The 18515-nt window shown below is 37.7% G+C and overlaps 2 protein-coding genes across 3 annotated transcripts; one reads left to right on the top strand and one right to left on the bottom strand.

The window, feature by feature from the left end:
* The first annotated feature begins 3456 nt into the window (after positions 1–3456).
* Positions 3457–5562, top strand: LOC137137690 (type-2 ice-structuring protein-like). The gene is made up of 5 exons (XM_067524284.1): positions 3457–3784; positions 3892–4031; positions 4138–4272; positions 4354–4459; positions 4636–5562. Exons 1-5 carry the CDS (start codon positions 3724–3726, stop codon positions 4701–4703), a joined length of 510 nt encoding a protein of 169 aa, XP_067380385.1. The 5' UTR covers positions 3457–3723; the 3' UTR covers positions 4704–5562.
* Positions 5563–5703: 141 nt separating this feature from the next.
* si:dkey-9k7.3 (circularly permutated Ras protein 1) lies at positions 5704–18228 on the bottom strand. Of its 2 annotated transcripts, none has more exons than XM_067524275.1 (19): positions 18107–18228; positions 16075–16126; positions 15390–15446; positions 13453–13584; positions 13263–13349; positions 13082–13167; positions 12699–12896; positions 12518–12562; positions 12313–12402; positions 11175–11326; positions 11019–11100; positions 10235–10362; positions 9925–10009; positions 8243–8349; positions 7844–7956; positions 7509–7620; positions 7257–7397; positions 6750–6843; positions 5704–6397 (listed from the first exon to the last, which is right to left on the bottom strand). In XM_067524275.1, the coding sequence occupies exons 2-19, from the start codon at positions 16124–16126 to the stop codon at positions 6263–6265; spliced, it is 1896 nt and encodes a 631-aa protein (XP_067380376.1). In that variant the 5' UTR covers positions 18107–18228; the 3' UTR covers positions 5704–6262. The 2 variants fall into 2 exon arrangements, with proteins under 2 accessions (XP_067380376.1, XP_067380377.1); XM_067524276.1 differs by lacking the exon at positions 18107–18228 and adding an exon at positions 16254–16432.
* Between the last annotated feature and the right edge of the window lie 287 nt (positions 18229–18515).

The raw sequence follows: 18515 nt of genomic DNA on the forward strand, positions 1-18515 counted from the left end.
GAGGTAAAACGAGGTTGATTTTGTTTAAGTTTTGGTTGATTTCCCATGAAATAAGCCAAATACTGAAATACTGAAATGGTAAAGGTTTAATCTTGAAATTGGGTTATGCAGTTACTATTAATAAACATAAAATAGTCAATACTATGAGATGCACCCTACTGTATGTAAACTGGAACCCCTGCTGCTGAGAAACCTTTTGCACTTCCCTGCTTATGTGAACGCAGCACACTGACATTTGTGCGTCATTAAAGTACTTGACGCAGTATAAAGTATAAATGTCAGTAATCTTCTCCCACTACTGTGTTATCTGATAAATACCCTTAACTACAAAGCTTTAACTATCTACAGGTCAACAGAACCAGCAGTGTGTTTTTTTTGCACATTCCACACAGTTACTTTTATGTTGTACTATAAGATTTCTTGACCTACTCCAACCAAATCATAACTGTAGCTGCACTTACTAATGTATCGGTGGCTGATGCCAAGCCCAAACCAGTTTTGCCTGGTCTGTGTAATGAATATCGTCATGCTACAAAACATGTGTTTTAAGTTCTGCAAACCAATAACCCTGTACTTTCCTTTGCCTGTACATTTTATTGCATTTTCAGTAGAAGTGCAGTGGTGATCCTAGATTCTGGGGGAACGCAGGCTAAAAAGCCCTTAGAGCCCACATAAACCAACCCCCCTGTCATTTTTCCCTTTGTTTCTATTTTTCTCTTTTGGTTCTGACAATCAGAAATGTATGCTTCTTCCATTGTTCTGACAGTAATGTTAATGTATGTCAGGTCCAGGTAGTTAGATGACTGTCCTAACAGTATCCAGCTGTCATAGAAGGGACCCCTGAGCTGTGAACTATTCGGTGCCTTCTTGGGAGGTTGTAAGGAATATTTTAAGATATTTCAAGCTGGTCTTAGATTCTTGAGTGAGTTTTATACATAAATAATGATCTCTCATTAAAATATTTCCTGCTTTATAGTGTCCGTAAATATTTCCACTCAGATTGTGACTACTCCTGTCAAGTTTGGTATTTAGGGTGGACCAGAGAGCAACAAGGCGAGAGGGGTTCGGTTAGAAGATAAGCTTTATTAGTAATTATAACAAAAAGACAAGAACAACAACTAACATAATCTCATTCCTATAAAAGGAGGACAAACTGGCACAATCCCAGAGGGGTGAAAACTAACCCTCTTAAGTCTATAAAACAGATTGTAGGATTCTCAAAAGGAGAACTGAACATAAACCCAACAAGGATGAGGCTAATTAACAAGGATAAAAATGAAGGAGCTAGCAAGAACTAAAAGGAAGACACCATAAAATAACAAATACTGGGAGAGCTAAACATGAACGTAACACCTTAATGAGACAAACTCACATTAGAAAACAAATAAAACTCATAGGTGAAAAGAGGATACACATGAAACGACTAAGACACAGAAACCAAACAAATAAAATCTCAGCCCAAAGATATAGATAACAGAGTCTGGAGTCCAAAAACCATGAGACAGATGAGCCAGGAGGAATTGCATGTATAACCAGGGTGGAACAAAGCCAAAGAACCCGGTAAACTTGGAAACAGGATGTTGCACAGATGACAGAGAATCAAGGGGAGAGCTGAGTTTTTAAAAGGCAGGGGAACAGGTGAGAACAATTGTGACTATTGATGACTGGTAAGCTGGTGAAATTAACTAGGGACAGGAAGTGGAGAAAAAGGGGGACAAAATAAAAGTCCAGGGCAGGAAGTGACTGTGAGGGCCAGATCATGACAGCGCCAAAAGAAACAAGGGCCATGCTGTCCTCATTTTGTAAACTCAAATTAAATTCCAGCTTTGTTTAAACCACATTGAATTGGAATCTATCAAAGTTGAAGTGTCCTCATGCCCAGGGCTGTGTTAGAATGTGAACATCATGATTCACTTTGTTGTTGTTCAAATGACCGGCTTCCTTCACCAGTTGGTAGAATAAGCAGCTGGACTGTTTTTTCAGTTTCAGATTTTGGGACACAAATAATTTTAGGGAATTCTGTCCCAGTCTGCCATTAGATTATATTTGTGCATGTATGAATCTACGGATTGTGTTCGGTTGATGAGTGAAAGTGTTTCACAGATTCCCCCTGAGAGATCCTGAAATCAGCGGGTCGTGGCTAATAGCATTAAAAATTAACATAAATACAAACTATGCAGTCTATTACACTTATGGGGAGACCATTTCTCAGAGACTGTAAGTAAAAATCCAAAAGCTGTAACAGCACCAACTAACAATAATTGACCAGGGTTAAGTGAAGTAGAAATATGTTTTTTTCTTCAGCATTGTAGAAACAAATCTTATTGAATGTCAGCTGGGTGCATGATATGGTAACAAAGAGAGATTGGAAAACTGCTTAGGAAAGATTAATTCTCATTCTCTGCACAAATATTTGCAAACACTTTGGAAAGCAATTTTAATGATCCAAATCTTTTTATACATATGTATAAAAATCACTCAAGTTTCTATTAAGACCAGTTTGAAACATGGCTAACTATTCCTTTAAGTATTATCATTGCATGATTACAGATTCTTTGGAGGCACCCTCCAAAGAGAATGCGATGAAGTGCCCTGTATGCTGTCGCAAGCAGAGCAACGAATCATTAGATATTTGGATCGATGGTTGAATGAACACCTGGTCTGAAGGTTACTGTAGGACTGCTACACTGCTACAGTTAGATATTTGGATCGATGGTTGACCGAAACAGTTCCACTGTTACACTTCTCCAAAGCAAAGTGTGAATTCAACAATGTAGAAGTTAAACAATTATTGCATCAGAGTGATTGCTGAGTCCAAGCCACATACATTTTAGAAGGACTTGCACTTGTTTACTCTCTCTATAGATGGAGAATTTTCATGCAGCCAATATTGATGGAACCTTTTTCTTCCCAGGCAGATGTGTGCACTTGCACAGACCCTTGACGAGCAACACACATTAGGCTTCCACCTTCCAGTTTTCATATCTCACTTACACATGCTGGCCTGCTGGTTGAACTGGCAAACAAACGAAGAAAAGTGCAGAGTTCCTAGCTAGATGCTTGATTGTAGCACATATTGCACCGTGTATTTACCTGCAAAGGTCACATCAGTCCACTTGGACATTGTTTGCAATAAGCTACAGAGCAAGTTTGTTTAACTCTCACTCTCCTACAACCTGTCAGATACAGAATATGTTCTCTGATGACATTTCCTCATGGTGTGAATAAAAACACATACTTTGCTGTTGCAAAGAAAATTGTAGTGTGTAAACATGACGTAATTTACAAGGAACAATTTTATTTATGCTGTAAAGTTACGCTCAGGAAATATGGTACTGTTGATTTAAGCAACACTTGTCATGATTTGACTATACAGAGCCAAGCTTGTGCTTTTCACCATGAACCGTTTACAAAGTTAACTGTCTTTTTTGTCTGTGGCCTACTTAGCAATAGATAAAAAGATTAACAATGTATATATATTAACAACTGGTCTTAGTATTCTGCGCCTTAACACAGGAAAGCCAAAGCCACAGACTAACACTGTGAGAGAAGATAATTCCGCAGCAGGTTTTTACTGTGACTTTGCTCTTTCCTCTCTCCACCTCTTCTGCTTTGTTGTCATGCCTCCTTATAACTTATGTAATAAGTATTAATAAGTTGGTTGTGTGTCTGTACTCAAGTTATTTATCAGGAGTGTGATTCAGTATCTTTATCATCTCTACTATGAAGACACTGATTCTGTTTGTACTTCTCTGTGCAACGGTGACTCTCACCACAGCTACTAGTAAGTGTTAATTCCAGTGTTTTAAGTTTATTTTTCTATGACATGTCCGGATTCATGTTTTAGCCTCCTCGTGATGTCATCAAACAAAAGGACTAATTCCAACACAGGGCCTTTCCTTTTTCTCTATTTCCCTTCATCGAAAAGTCGGCTGTTCAGGAGGTCATTACCTTGTCCCCCGGCATGGACTCTGAGAGACGGACGATGTTTCCACTATGTTCCAGCTAGGCTGACTTGGGCTAAAGCTGAGGTAACCAGCAGAATTTGCATGCAGTGTACTATGCATCCACGTTTACATGTTTGGTTTAGTTTGTCTGTTTGCATTCTGTGACTTTTCCACTTTGTCACCATTGTAGAAGAATTGTCAGTCCATGGGTGCCAACCTCGCCTCTGTGCACAACGCTGATGAATATCACGACATCCAGAAACTCATAGCAAAGGTCACACATGGGTTTGGAAGAACATGGCTCGGAGGCTCTGACTGCCAAAAGGTATATTTTATGTCTTTACAGTTGTTCAAATCTTATTTATTAATATATTCAGACAGCTGTTGATACTGTTATGCCTGTTAGGAGGGTATTTGGTTGTGGAGTGACGGGACACCTTTCAACTATCGGCACTGTGGAACATTTGACAACCGTTGGTGGAGGCAGCACTGTCTACAAATGAATTATGGAGGTAAAGCACATTAAACATGTTATCTTGGCAAAGTTGTGTCGAAAAAGAGGAAGGTGATAGTATGTTCATCAACATATAAACTACAGCACTTTACAGAATATGTACATTACTGTGGAAGACTCTTTAGTTTTGTTTTGTGTTGCATTTACTAACTTCTCTGTTTTGTGTACTTGCAGCTAATAAGTGCTGGGATGATGTGCAGTGTTACCATAAACTTCCATCTGTCTGTGCCAAAAAACCTTAGAGAGTCCAGGACTGACACAGGTGGACGTGTGTTTGTTTTGAGGTCTGCTGGCTTTGTGTCACCTGTCTCACTTAGAGCCTGAAGGTTCAACACCTCATCTTTCTTTTCTTTCGCTGTAATGCAGCAAGAGACATAAACATCCGTATGTCTTGTGTTCTGTAAAAGCAAACTGATGTTTTGAAAAGAATGCTTTTGTAGTGCAAGCTTGTTATGAAATGCAAATGGTTCTTTTTTTGGCAATAAAGGCTTAAGCATAGAAATAAGGTGTTTGGTATCTGCATATTAATATGAGGAAATGTTACAGTCAGTTGGTCAATACAGATGAAAATGTACAGTCTAAAGCATGATTTAGTCACCGTGTAAAGCAGCGATTCTCAAACTTTTTCAATAATGTACACAGTTCGAAATATTGTTTCAGCCAAACACCCGTTTGATAGCACGAATTTTCAGATTTGTTCAATAACAACAGTGATATTTTTAAAATTGATGGATATAGTTTGGGATTTTTCAAGGTGGTCTTAACACAGTCTTGAACAGTATTTATTAGTCTAACAAATGATCGTACTCACTTGAGCTTTCCCTGCTTTTCACAGTGTCTGTAAAAGTTTTTGGGTGGAACGTAAACATGCTGTAAGCAATGAGGGCCATAGTGTAAAGCCCTGGGTCTGTGCAAAATTGCACTTCAGACTCCACCAAAGCTCATACTTCATACTTCATCCTAAACCTTTATAGTTTTTTAATTAAAATAAATCAAATGTCCCCCCTGTAGTACTCCAAGATCCATCTAAGGGTAATAGTATACTCATTTGAGCAACACCCATCTAAAGACGTTCTATCACAGCTGCAAGTCTTCAGCATTAGACGTTTAGACGTTCTACTAAGTACAGTCATGTTTGATTTTGAATGGATCTGAATTGGATCTGTCATTTCAGATGAGTACGATTATTAATGCAATGAATACTGTAATTTTAGTATAATTATATGTTACATTTCGAAGGTAAATATTTAAAGGTTTTATTGACATCAAACAAATAAAACTGTTTCCTCTCATGAATAATATTTCCTCTAAAACAGAAAACCATTTAATGAAATTATAACTTATAACTGCAAAACATCTCTGCTGTGATCTAGTCATAGAGAGTGAAAAATATGGGAACTTAAATTATTCTTCTGACATATTATTTGTTCTGGAAAGTTCTGCAGCAGCCAATAATGCCAGAACCCATTAAATTACTTAGTTGACTGTTGAAAATCTGGGTTGCTCAAGGTACATAACTAAGTTATATCCAGATGGTAGACTCCTCTGTGTTGCATGTAGCTTTTAGTTTCCTGTACATTTTCTGATGTCATGATGAAAAATAACAAATATTTTACAATTTCAATCATAAGTCATGGTTTCATACTGAAAACCAGTCTTGTTACTTTATTTAAAAAAAACAAAAAAACATTCCTACACTTTTATGTAATGAACTTCCTTGTAGTCCCACAGGTACCAATATATTTGTAAGCCAATATGGCCAAATATCAAGTCTCCTTGTTTATGGATGACTTAGATCTTTTTACATTGCTTCCATGACGGCTTTTTTCTTCCTCACAGTCTTTTTCTGCATCTCCATTGTGTTGCTTTTGTTGTTGCTGACACTGCTGGCTTTTTTCATCTGGTACACCACCTTAGCTGCTTCATCAGAGAGTGTCTGCAGACGTGAAGTGGTGAGAGAGTAAAGCATGTGAGGGGAAAACATCAAGTTACACTATGTAGCTTGATGTTTTTTGATGATTGGGCACTTTCAAAATGAATTGTCATTGCTAACAGGAACTTAGTTTTACACGATTACAGATCAGATTACGATCAGATTACAGAAAATAAATACCAGTAACAATAAATTAGACATCTGCATCTATATTTCCAAGAATACCTTTGATTATAATAATAAATTATGCAAATAAATTTTTTTAATGAGGTGATTTCATCACTTATGGCTAAAAAGTACAGTATCACTTTAAACTGTGCACATGCCTCCATTGAAAAATTAAATGAATGCTTACCTGGGATTCGGTAGTGATATCATCACAGATTGTTGTCATGGTGTCCATCCAGTTGCCATAGATGCTCTCATCCTTTTGAATTGGTCTGTGCTCACTATGGGGCAGAAAGAGGAAGTGTGTTGCCAATAATTAAATTCTCAACAACACTTACATACAGACACAAATATTCTAATTTTACCCTTTACAACCACATGCCTTGCCTTAAACCATGTGCTCACATAATGTCAAAAACCAGCACTGCGTGTGCACCTTAAGTGACAGTCCCCATAGTTTGGATGGGCTAGTATCTGGTCACTGATATATAAGTAGTAAGCTATATCTATAAAATTGCTGATTACTATATTCAGCTATCTAAAGTGGCATTAGGAAATAGTGGAGTGGTGATAACAGTACCAAATGAATAAAATTAAATCAGCGAATACATTAAAATATCAAACTGTTTTACTGTCATCTGCCATCCATCTGGGCCAAAGGTTGAAAGGAGGGTTAGAGGTCAGACATACATACCTGATTTGTTTAAGCAGGTGTTGCTGTGCTTTTAGTTGACTCTGTGCTTCCTGCACTTGACCCTCCATGGTTAATCTGGCACAGAGCTGAGCACAGTGAACGCCAATAACTGCCATGTTGAGGCTGCCAGCCGAGACGCGACTTCAGACAGAGGAGATTGAGGAGGCGAGAAAAAGACTCAGATGACATGAAATGGAAACATAGACTATGGTGTTTATTGTAACAGCTGTGGAAGTGTAAGCAGTATTTTACCTGGAGGTAGTAACTGGTCGTTGTTCAGTAATGATGCGAGTGACTCTTTGTTGGTCTCTGGTCTTGAAGTGCAGCTGAAGTTGGAATGGAAGTGTCTCCTTCTGGAGAAAAACTGACACAAATACATATAATACATTTTAATGTTGTATACTGTCAGTTTATTATCAAACTTGCTAAATATGTTCAGTTAATTCTGCTTTTTTCTATTTTAACTCAGACCCAAACCACACTACTGGGTGTGAGTCCCCACAGTGTCAGCCAGCTGCCAGGTCCCCACACTGCAACATAAACATAACACGTGAATATTCGTTTTGCACGTATAACACCGCTCTTACCCTCTGTAAACTCTGGTTTGACTGAAAACTGGAACGTGATCTCCATCCCCTTGGTCACATTTCCTATCGTTCTGACCAGTTTGTGGTTGTTTTCATCCTCATAAGGAAAATATCTTGAGAGAAAAAAGAACAAAAGTCACAATAAATAAGCTACAGTACTCAGGTGTACAGTACATGCAGATAATTAGAAAAAGGATAAAGGGATGGATATGGAAAAGGAACAATTAAGAACAAAATGGAAGTTAATTAATTAATTATTTGGCACATTTAAACTTAATATACATTTTCTTCTATGCATTACGCTGCTAATTATAAAAACAAGTAATAGCATGGATAATTTAGTTTCTATGTCCTCATTGGTGGATTTATACACAAAAGTACTGAAAAGTCACCACTCACACTCCATCTGAAGCAAGAACTGTCGCCGTGACACTTGTTGCTAGGACATTGTCCATAGAGGCAGACTGGATCTCTGTTGCCACAGTACCAATATTCACAATGTTTACCTGTGCAGGTGAAGAAGGAGGAGTCTATAAAGTCAGGTTTAGCCATACTATGTAACTTTACATATATACCTGTACCTTTTTATAGATTATACCATAGACATGAAATGTGTTTGTCTACATCATGCCATGCTATAGAAATACACACACATCCGTATCTTCCCTATATGTCCTGCAATATACTCAATGATATAATGTAAAAAAAATAGTTTGGGGAATGTAATTTTGGAATTGACAAAAGTTAAAAGTTAAACGTTCAAGACAACCTATCTTTTATAGGCAGCCATTTAGCCAACATATCCCTATATATAAAAATGTAATTGACCCTCTGGCAGCTTTTTTTCTGGAGCATCTGCCATCTCCTCATCATTAAACAACCATGAAGAAGAATGTGTAGTATTTCTAGAACCTACCTAGGACAAGGAAATATACTGAACAAGTGACAGCTGATAATTTAATTAGTTTACTTATAGTTTTAAGACCTAGAATGTTTGCTCTTTTTGGTGAATTTAATATTTCTTGTGTTGTTATTCATTTTAGCCTAGTATTCAGCAAGCATTTACACCTAACAAAGGAGCACAAAACAGTTTGGTTTTTAATGAGTGGGCAGTTTTAGTTGCATCCAAATGAATGACATATTTAGGGCACCATTTCTTAAAATGTCAGCCCCCGCACCGCCCACCCCCGGGTTCGGCTTTCATCATTTGAAGACTTACATGGGTAAAGACCTGCAAGTCTACCTGCCTGAATCCACTGAACAATGACATTGTAGTATATCTTTTATATTTTTTGTATTTTCTATATCTTTTTGCTGTTCCTACTTCACTTTGTCATTTCCCTTCTTTCTTATTCTTCAAAAATGTCCAATTCCACTATGTGTTTCTATCAGATTCCTGTTCTCCTAACCAAACACAGGACATCTTCCTCTCACAAAAGACAAGACCTTTCCTACTTGTGCACCCACACTTTCACTTTTACATAATTTTCTCTTTTTCGTGTAGGGATGTGTCAATCTGCAGTCAATGAGGCTGACTTCATTCCAGCTTTTGCTACACAGTCAGCTGTTTAGTTTCTGGCACTTACAGAAACCTTGAACCACCCACATACCACAGCCACCCAGACAAACCTCATTCTGCTGACATCCTGCTCATCACTCCCCCAACAAATCATTCTCACCCAAAGCCTGTCTGAATTCTCTCTTCCCCTTGTCTTTCAGGCCTGCCTGTCCCTCAGATCCGAAACCCTGGCCCACATCGTGAACAACTACCATGCTCAGAAGCAATGACAGGAAGTGGCACATTTCCAAGACCACATCTGCATGGGGATGAATATTAGAGCCTGCATGTGTCTTTTTCTTACGTCAACAAGGCAAAAACCTCATACTATAAATGTAAATACATGTCTTCGAATAAAGTAGCGCATACTTTTCAGTCACTTTTGACGGACATTTTGCATCACAGTCCACCACACAGACAGACACAGAGAAACAAACATACAAAACTCATACTAGTAATACATTGCAAAACACATTCTTTGTGTTCATATAGCTTGATATTGGTAGAGCAAAACATCACTAACCCTTCCTCCAGTTGTGTCTGCAAGTCTTCCAATGTCAGCCAAGCGACAGTCTGTCCCTTCAAACGTCATTACTGATATTATAACTCTGGAGTAGGAATAGAAACAGAACAAAATGTAGTTTGTCTTTATTTTGTCATTTTAACTTGTTATTTGGTTAAATGTGTTTAACCTGTGTTTGCATTAAGCGCACGGCAAACACATTGAAACTGAGCCAAAAACACAAATACTGTATAATTACCATTACATATACACATATACTTGTACACAGACATACACTCTGGTTACCAATCATTTGTATGTGTGTCCTTACCCACTGTCCACAGCCTGCAGAGCCAGCTGTCTATAGAAATATGGAGTAAGGGGAGAAGAGGGCAGTGAGGGTGTTTCCTCTATCTCACCCAGTCCAATGTTGGCTCTGCCATCAGTACACAAAATGACCTGCACAATACAGAAGATAAGGGACATAGTCAAGATGCATGGAAGAAACTAAGAGAATGAAATTTGAAGTCAATCTCCATAATATATTATATTAGTATAGTAATGTTTTACTATATTACATTATTTGTCCTGTCATTTTTCAATCGACACAGGTGGTTTTCGGATGGGTAGCATTGTAATTAAGTTAATTCTGCTCAGATAAAATGAAACATTGCTTTGCTTAAAAGTCTTGCTTTAAAATCCTTGGCCAGCACTATGCCAAAACAGAAACTGATTAATAATGAACATCAGATTGGTATTCCTGCTTTAAAAAGTCTGACATTATTAGAAAATGTGTATCACTTTCATTTCCACAGTAAAAATGAAGTCAGAGTAGCCAGACACTAGTTAGCTTAGTTTAACATAAAGGTTAAAAACAGGAATAGGTACGTGATTTGTCCAAAATCTGACTGTGTCATATGTCTGACGTTGGTTAATTAAGTTGTAGGTTTTACAGAAGGTTTTGTAGGAACCATTTCTTGTCTGCGTACAGCTTCAACAGCTGGTCAAGCTACAAACTACAGGTATTAACCTTCTCATCTACTTCTTAGCATAAAGTGAATAAATGTATTTCTGAAACTGCTGAGCTATTCCCGTCCTCCTATACACTCACTCACCTTTGACCCAGGGTACCGTGATGCCATGGCAACTGAGGCTAATGCTGCAGGACCAAGACATGTTGCCCCATGATCCCTAAGACTGGACAAACAGAAATGTTAAAACAAACATTGTAGTTCAGGTCTGCAGCACACAAATACACTGGTTTCACTTACTCTTTGACTCTCTGTATTAATTGTTGGTAGGTCTCAGCAATGCAGTGTGGGATGCTGTAAGATGCACTTTGTTGCCATATATGGTCGTAGTCAACCAATGCATAATCCCTGAGAGTGAGAGGAGTACCAGTACCATCTCCATATATTACAACCTGTGAAACAATGGAAGGTTAAAGATTAATGGGAATTTATGTATGGCAGAATTTATATTCTTTTTTTTAACTTTATAATTTAATTCAACTATTAAAAAAAGTTGACCTCCCTTCAGGAAAAAAAAAGTAGAAAAAAACGAAACTCCGCAGAGTGTAATACTCTCTCAAAGTAAACAGGAAATGTTATCTCGATATGAAATGATGGGTATATTCAAATTTCCATTGCAATACACGATTATTCAAAAACTCTACGACTATCTTTTTAAAAGGTGATTTCCTCATGTCTTGATTTTATTTCTCGGCTCTTTTATTTTTTAAAAAGTCTTTATTTTTATGTAGATCTAAAAATTTCAGCCTTTCCACTTATTCTTTAGTTAAACCCTTTGGTTTAATCCAGGTTAATATCATAGTTTAAACTCATATTGTGTTTGTAAAACCCGTCGAGCATAAATTAATAAGAGGTTAAAAGTAATACATTTTTCAACTCCCACTGGCCTATGGAGTCTGTAGTGAGTTAATAAAGTAATTCTTTTTCCACCTTTTTTGAGACATGCTATATATGTTGTTATATGTTGGTATGTTGTCTTTGTACAGTGTACATTTATACTGTTAATGAGGTTAACTAAATACACTTTAATGAAGAATATCAGAGGGGGGCTGGATCCTATCCCAGCTGTCATAGGGCAAGAGGCAGGGCACATCTTGGACAGGTCACCGGTCCTTCTCAGGGCCAACATAGAAAGACACACAGACAGACAACCATCCACACTCACATTCACACCAACGGGAACTTCAGAGTCACCAACTAACCTAACATGCACGTTATCAGACTGTGGGAGTACAGGAAGAACATGCAAACTCCACACACATAGGCCAGGGTCATGACCCAGCATTTGAGCTGTTAGCCGGCAACAAACCACTCCACCGTCGTGCTGCCCATAAATTGACTATTACATTTTAAAGTTTAGAAACTTTCGCTCTCTTACCTCATCATTGAATGTCACCAGTGCCACTCTCCTAAGAGGGGACAGCTGCAGCATGGAAGATAGAGCCTTCTGTAGGGCATCCTGGATACCCTGTGAAAGCATCAAAATAACAGAAAATATGTTCAAATAAATACTGCAAGTACAATATATACTCTATTTGAATTAATTTTGTCACAGTGGTGCAGCAAACAAACCCATGTCCCACCTCGAGTCTGGATATGTGTGTTGGAGATCCACTACTTGATATAACCTAAAATGAAGCAAATATAAAGATTATAAGGATATAAGGATTTTTGCTGCACTGCATTGTACCACCTGGTTAAAACTAGCTTCATCTCAACCAATGTAAAAATAACCAGTCCTCCCATCCCGGCTACTACACACACCTCTGTAGTGACACTCATGCTGCCAGAAATGTCCACACAGAACACAACCAGTGCGTCTTCCAAGTTCTGGTAGTCGTCTTCACTCTGGCTTGGCAGGTAAATGTCATCACTGCGTATACCTATGTGCTGACCAATACACACTCTGTTTACACCGTCATCGACACTGTTTTCCCGTCCACAAAACTCGCACACCCACACCTGAACAATAGAAAAGAGAAAGAGAAGTATTTTGTTTTTACATTATTTTAACCACGTTGTTCTACTCATAAGAAAAATAAATCATACCTCAGACTGTGTTGACAGAAAATTTAAAAGAATAATGAAGAAAAAATTGGCAGTCAAGCAAAAGAAAAACTATATAAGTGAAATTAATAATCACTCACAGACTTCTGTATAGAACTCAGACATGATAAGGCAGCACTACATTTCCCACAAATCAATGGGCTCTGAAAACTCTCCATGCCTGTAGCTGAGTAGAAAAGGAGAAAAAACATATGTTTAACTAAACCTAAGATGGAACAGGTGTGTGTGTGTGTGTGTGTGAGTGAGTGCGTGTTTTCTCACCGTGGCTCATGTCAACCAGTTTTCCAATACTGAGGGAGACAATGTTCATATTGGCTTTCGACTGGCTTTTACTTCTCAGTTTGTCAACTGATGCAAAAGGGCACAGAGGAGTGAAAAAAATCTTAATAGTATTACTTTTAAATTGAAGAACTCAAGGATAGGAGGGACAAAAACACAAAATCAACCTCACCTCTTGGTGGGACGGGAGGAGGGAGAGAGAGTGGGATGAGTGGGGGGTTAAAGGAGGGAAGAGGGGGGAGAGGAAGGGAAGTAGGCCGAGGTTTCCTCAGACGACGAGGGGGCAGTGGTGGAGGAGCTGGACCTGGACATTGAAAGCAAGGATGTGTCTCATTCCAAAATAAAGTAATGATCATGATCATGATAATAATAATAAAAACTAATCTTGATAAGGCAAACATCTAAAACCTGACTTTTTCAATCGAAGTACGTAGTGTTACAGTTTTTCCTCATTTGGTTCGTTTCTCATATCAGAAATGAAATTCTCACGTTCAACTATGTAAAACAATCAGAACTGAGCAAACCTAATTTATTATTTATGTATGTATTTTTTTGGTCCTTTCTTCTTATCCTGTTAGTTCAGGGTCGCCACAGCGGATCATTGTCCACATGTTGATTTGGCACCGTTTTTACGCCGAATTACCTTCCTGACGCAACCCTCCCCAATCTCTACCGCACTTGGACCGGCACTGCACAGCTGGGGAGGGGTATGGGCTGTTGGAGGTTCAGTTTCTTGCCCAGAGACACTTGGACATGTAGCTGGGACCGGGGATCGAACCACTGACCCTGTGGTCCGTGAATGACTGCCTTACCAACTGAGTGCCCCCAGAACTGACCAAACCTAATAATTGACTAATAATTCACATATTCAAATAGGTCCTGGACTGATAAATTCACTGTGACTTTCACTGTCACAGTGAATGGGAATGTGCAACACATGTGATCAACAGTTTCTCTGAAGTAGCTCAGAGATGCATCTCATGAACCTTCTGTTGGCAAACTTACTGTATACAGACAGAGGACACCTGTTACAGGTTCTGAACAGCATCAACTACTGTTTTCTTTCCTACACATAGGGAACCAGACTAGTCATGAACATGATTATAGACACTAGAAGGATTACAACATGAAAAGAGAAAGCTAAACATGAAATAACATAGGAAACTATGACAAACTAAACATGAGCATGGTGGTGACAAGTAGAAGTACTGGGACATGAAACAATAAAGCAAATTAGCATGGCTTCATAAGTACATGACTTAGACACAAGTTAAAAAAGAAAAGTTAGCAAACAAACAAACAAAACTACCCAACAGAATGTGAACAAAGTTCATAGAAACAAGGAGAAGATAGCAGAAGCTAGGCAATCTGCCCAAGACTGGGTGGAGCTGTGGGCTTATTATGTATGTGTTGAGACCAGCTACAACAGAAATTAGTTGTGTGCAGTTGTTTGTGGCAGAGGAACAGACATGAGTGATAGCAGGTGAGACAGTGTGACAAAGGAGACAAGGAAACAAAATCAAAACAGTGTCCAAGACAATTAGCACATATGTGGAATGGAAATAGGTTTTAAAGGAATGTAATCATGGCATGTCTGAACAGTTAGTTTTGTGTTTACTGATCCAGGTTTAGTTGTTATGGCGAGAAAGATTTTAAAAAACTGTACTACATTTTGCAGCAATGTAAAGTCAAAGTTGTGTTTTACCCATTCTGACTGTGTTTTGGTGTATTATTTTTAATGGGCATCCAAAACAGAAACAGGTGAATTTTTTTAATCTTTATTAAATCTAATTATTTAAATCTGGCTGAATCTATTTAATCTGAAATAAAGTACAACCTTTTTTGCATTATTGAATGTATTTGGTAAACATTTCTTTCTTTGTTATGGACTTTCCCTTTTTCAGGTACCAATTTTACAGATCCATCACTCTGCTTCTCTTGCACTTGCAAGCATGCCCACACATGCACGTCACTACATAATATTCCATCCTGTTGTTTCTATATAATACCCCTGAGAATGCAATGAACAGTCTAGGCAGAAAAACAAGTGTTGTAGACCTTTACAATACTGTGTGTTTGAGCCTGAGTGTATGACAGATAAAGAATTACCTTCTTGCTGTTTAACAGTCAGTGAGTTGTCATATTCATGTTCAGTTGGCGAAACACCTGTGAATGAGAGGAAATCAATTCCATAGGCTAAGTGTGTGGTGCTAAAACACTAAGCCACTGTATATTACATGGAGGAAAAGATACACATTCTTCATGCCCAGGGGTACAACACCAGGACCACATGAGTCGCCCACTGACCTGCTCTAAAAACAGCTCACCATAGCAGCACTTACCACTTACAATTTTTTTGTTGCTATTCCTTTTAAAAACACATTTGATAGTTATTGTGAGTAATCATGAAAATGGTCAGTGTCTTCACATACTGTAGATGATTATCAAAAGTGGATATCAAACTGGTGGCCCTTCGCATTAATCGGTACCCAAGAAGTAGATCTCAGTTTCAAAAAGGTTGGTGACCCCTGTTCTAGTCAATGCCAAAGAATGTATAGGTGTTTTGTAAGTCCATGAAAATCTAAAGGGATGTTAGGTTGCTGAACTTATTTCTCACTTAAGAGTTGCTGTACAACCTGAATTTAAAATAAAGGTAACATTATTAAAGACACCACTGTAAGACAATGATTAGGAGTCACAGAGTGTACAGAAAGGAAAGAAAAGGATCAAATTTAGAGGAATAGTTTTCAAACTTTTAGACTCCAAATTTCTTTTCAAAATTGAAGGCGCTCACCTGTTCCATCAGACGACCAATTACATATAACATGACTGCAGGCAAACTCCATCTATGACACATAGAGACAGATGTCATTTACAGACTCTGACTTCAAAGAGTGAATTGAATTGAACCAGCAGGAAATGAAAGAGATTATTAAGAATGTAAGTCAGTTGAATTGCACAGATCAGCAGTACATTAGCAGCAGATCAGCTTCCTTGCACTCTGGATGTGTTGTCACTGTGGCAACTGGGGCCTTGATTTGGTTATTTTTCTAGTTAACAGGTGGCTGAGTAGAATCATGAAAGCAGACATTTCCTGTTTCAACATTTGTGAAGAAAAAAAGAGAAAATATAAAGTGTATAGTTCATGTGTGGATTACCTTTTATAAGAAATGTGTATAAAAGCATGTTAATGACTGAAAAAAAAAGTATAGTAATTTATATGAATTCATGAAACTAACCTACTGTACCAGTACAGGCCCAAGAACATAGTCATGCAACAAACAGCACTGAGTTCATCATAAAGGAAGTAGCAGCGATTACTTTAAGGTAATCTTATCTGATATTATAATCCCATGTTAAGCAGAGTTTATTTAACCTTATTACATAGGCACATTTTTATCTGCTGCTGAAGGGCTGAAACTGTCTGAACTTCTGGTCAAACCATGTACCCTTAACCACAAGTTCAACGTCATGTCCCACAGCTGTAACTGACAGGCTGAGCTTCTCTTCTGTCTCAGCAAATGTTTGTGGCCCAAAAGACACAGAAATAAAAAAAAGGTCTAGTCAAAACTTCTTGTATTGTTGTGTTGATTAACCCTCATTAACCCTCTTCTATACTCTGAAATGGTGGATTTTCAACATGTAACTGGGGACCAGCTGTGTTTTCATTTGTGTGGCACTGAACCAAAGCAGTCACAAAACAACGTCTTTATTAATTCCATAAAGGCCATACAATTATTAACCACTATTAAATATTTAAAGTTTAAAAAGTACCAAACAATTCTATGTTTCAGCATCTCAAATGTGCTATGTGATGTTTAGTCCCAGGTATTGTAATTATAAATTCCACATTTTGGATTGTTGCTTAGACTAAAAAGAAGCTATTGGAAGGTTTCACACAATGAAGTTTCAAGATGTTTTTTGTGTTAAACAAAGCAGGGGAGCTTTTAAATGGAGGCTTCATCATAAATCCAAGCTTTGAGCTTTAAAGTAGCTGCCAGCACAAGACTGTTTTTATGTTGCCACAAAGTTCCTGAAGTTGTGTACATATTTAGATAGTATCACTTTATATCATTGATTGGCTCCCTCCTTCTATCTATTTGATAAATATCTTAACACATTTGATCCAATAGGCACAGCATTAATGTATAGAGACATGTTATATCATTTGCTTAAAACCTACAAAAAACCTAACTGTTAAAGAAGAAATAAAGTTGAGGGTTGTGTTAGTCTGTTTTTGAGCATAAAGGTTTTCTAGTTTCTGCTATAAATCTCCTCATCTTACTTTCTGCAAGTTAGCAAATACGCGCATTTCCAGAAATGTCAAACTAATGTTTAACACATTTAAAATTGATTTAAATTTGCTCTATCGTCAACCATTTTAGCTTTACCGTCAAAAACCAATAAACAAAACAGCCAATTATGGTAATTTTGTTTCACTCCCTTTATAACAAGCACACATTGTAGGTCAAATGATGACTTCACACACTTAAGATACTACATTTTTCAGGACCGGAAGTATTGATCTGAATATTAAATCCATCCTGATACTGCTCAGTTTGGAAAAATGTCAAATAAGGTAACATGAGTGAATCCATACACAATTTGTAGTGTAAATTAGTAAAATGCAAATGGGGTTTTTGGTAAGTTGGCTGCTGCTCAAAACAGGTTTCACAGAGGTTCTACCTTCGCTGAGTGACACATACACACATGCACACACACACTGTCTCTATTGTGACAGGTTAAAAAATGTCAGTTGTGGCACCTTATTTTTATAGATTATCACAGAGATCATACTACACACATTACAACAAGAATTAAATTACCTTTGTCGTGGTCTGTGTACAGTGGTGCTGCTAAAACTGAAAGCAAGTGTTTATAGCCCTGAAGGTTTCTAAAAAACATGTACATGTGTGGGCGTGTTCAAAGTCTAAAATGCAGAAAGTGTGTGTGCGTGACACTTTGGTGTCAGGAAGTTGGCACAGGGTTGATTGTAAAGGGAAAAAAAGAGAAATGAAAGTCAAAATGAAGAGATAGTTGAAAGAATCAATAAAAAGCTTTGCATCACAGCTGTTTTTAACTATAGTATCTTTTAAATATACTATACCTGTACAAAAAAAAAACAAAGGTAAAGATCACTTTGTACCATAATAACTACAGTAAGAATTAAATGTTTGAGTGAAAGGCACATTCGTCTCCGTGGACTGAAAACTGTAATAACCATATACACAAGCT

Source organism: Channa argus, chromosome 12 (genome assembly GCF_033026475.1).
Source record: "Channa argus isolate prfri chromosome 12, Channa argus male v1.0, whole genome shotgun sequence".
Taxonomy (NCBI): domain Eukaryota; kingdom Metazoa; phylum Chordata; class Actinopteri; order Anabantiformes; family Channidae; genus Channa; species Channa argus.

Bases quoted from the DNA above. Each gene is read 5' to 3' on its own strand.
- LOC137137690 (XM_067524284.1), top strand. From the start codon at position 3,724: ATGAAGACACTGATTCTGTTTGTACTTCTCTGTGCAACGGTGACTCTC. The intron at 4,273-4,353 runs GTATATTTTATG...TATGCCTGTTAG, and splicing joins GAGGCTCTGACTGCCAAAAG to GAGGGTATTTGGTTGTGGAG. The intron at 4,460-4,635 runs GTAAAGCACATT...GTGTACTTGCAG, and splicing joins TCTACAAATGAATTATGGAG to CTAATAAGTGCTGGGATGAT.
- si:dkey-9k7.3 (XM_067524275.1), bottom strand. From the start codon at position 16,126: ATGGAGTTTGCCTGCAGTCATGTTATATGTAATTGGTCGTCTGATGGA. The intron at 11,101-11,174 runs GTAAGTGAAACC...CTGTTTGTCCAG, and splicing joins TTAATACAGAGAGTCAAAGA to TCTTAGGGATCATGGGGCAA. The intron at 7,398-7,508 runs GTAAAATACTGC...CTCTGTCTGAAG, and splicing joins CGACCAGTTACTACCTCCAG to TCGCGTCTCGGCTGGCAGCC.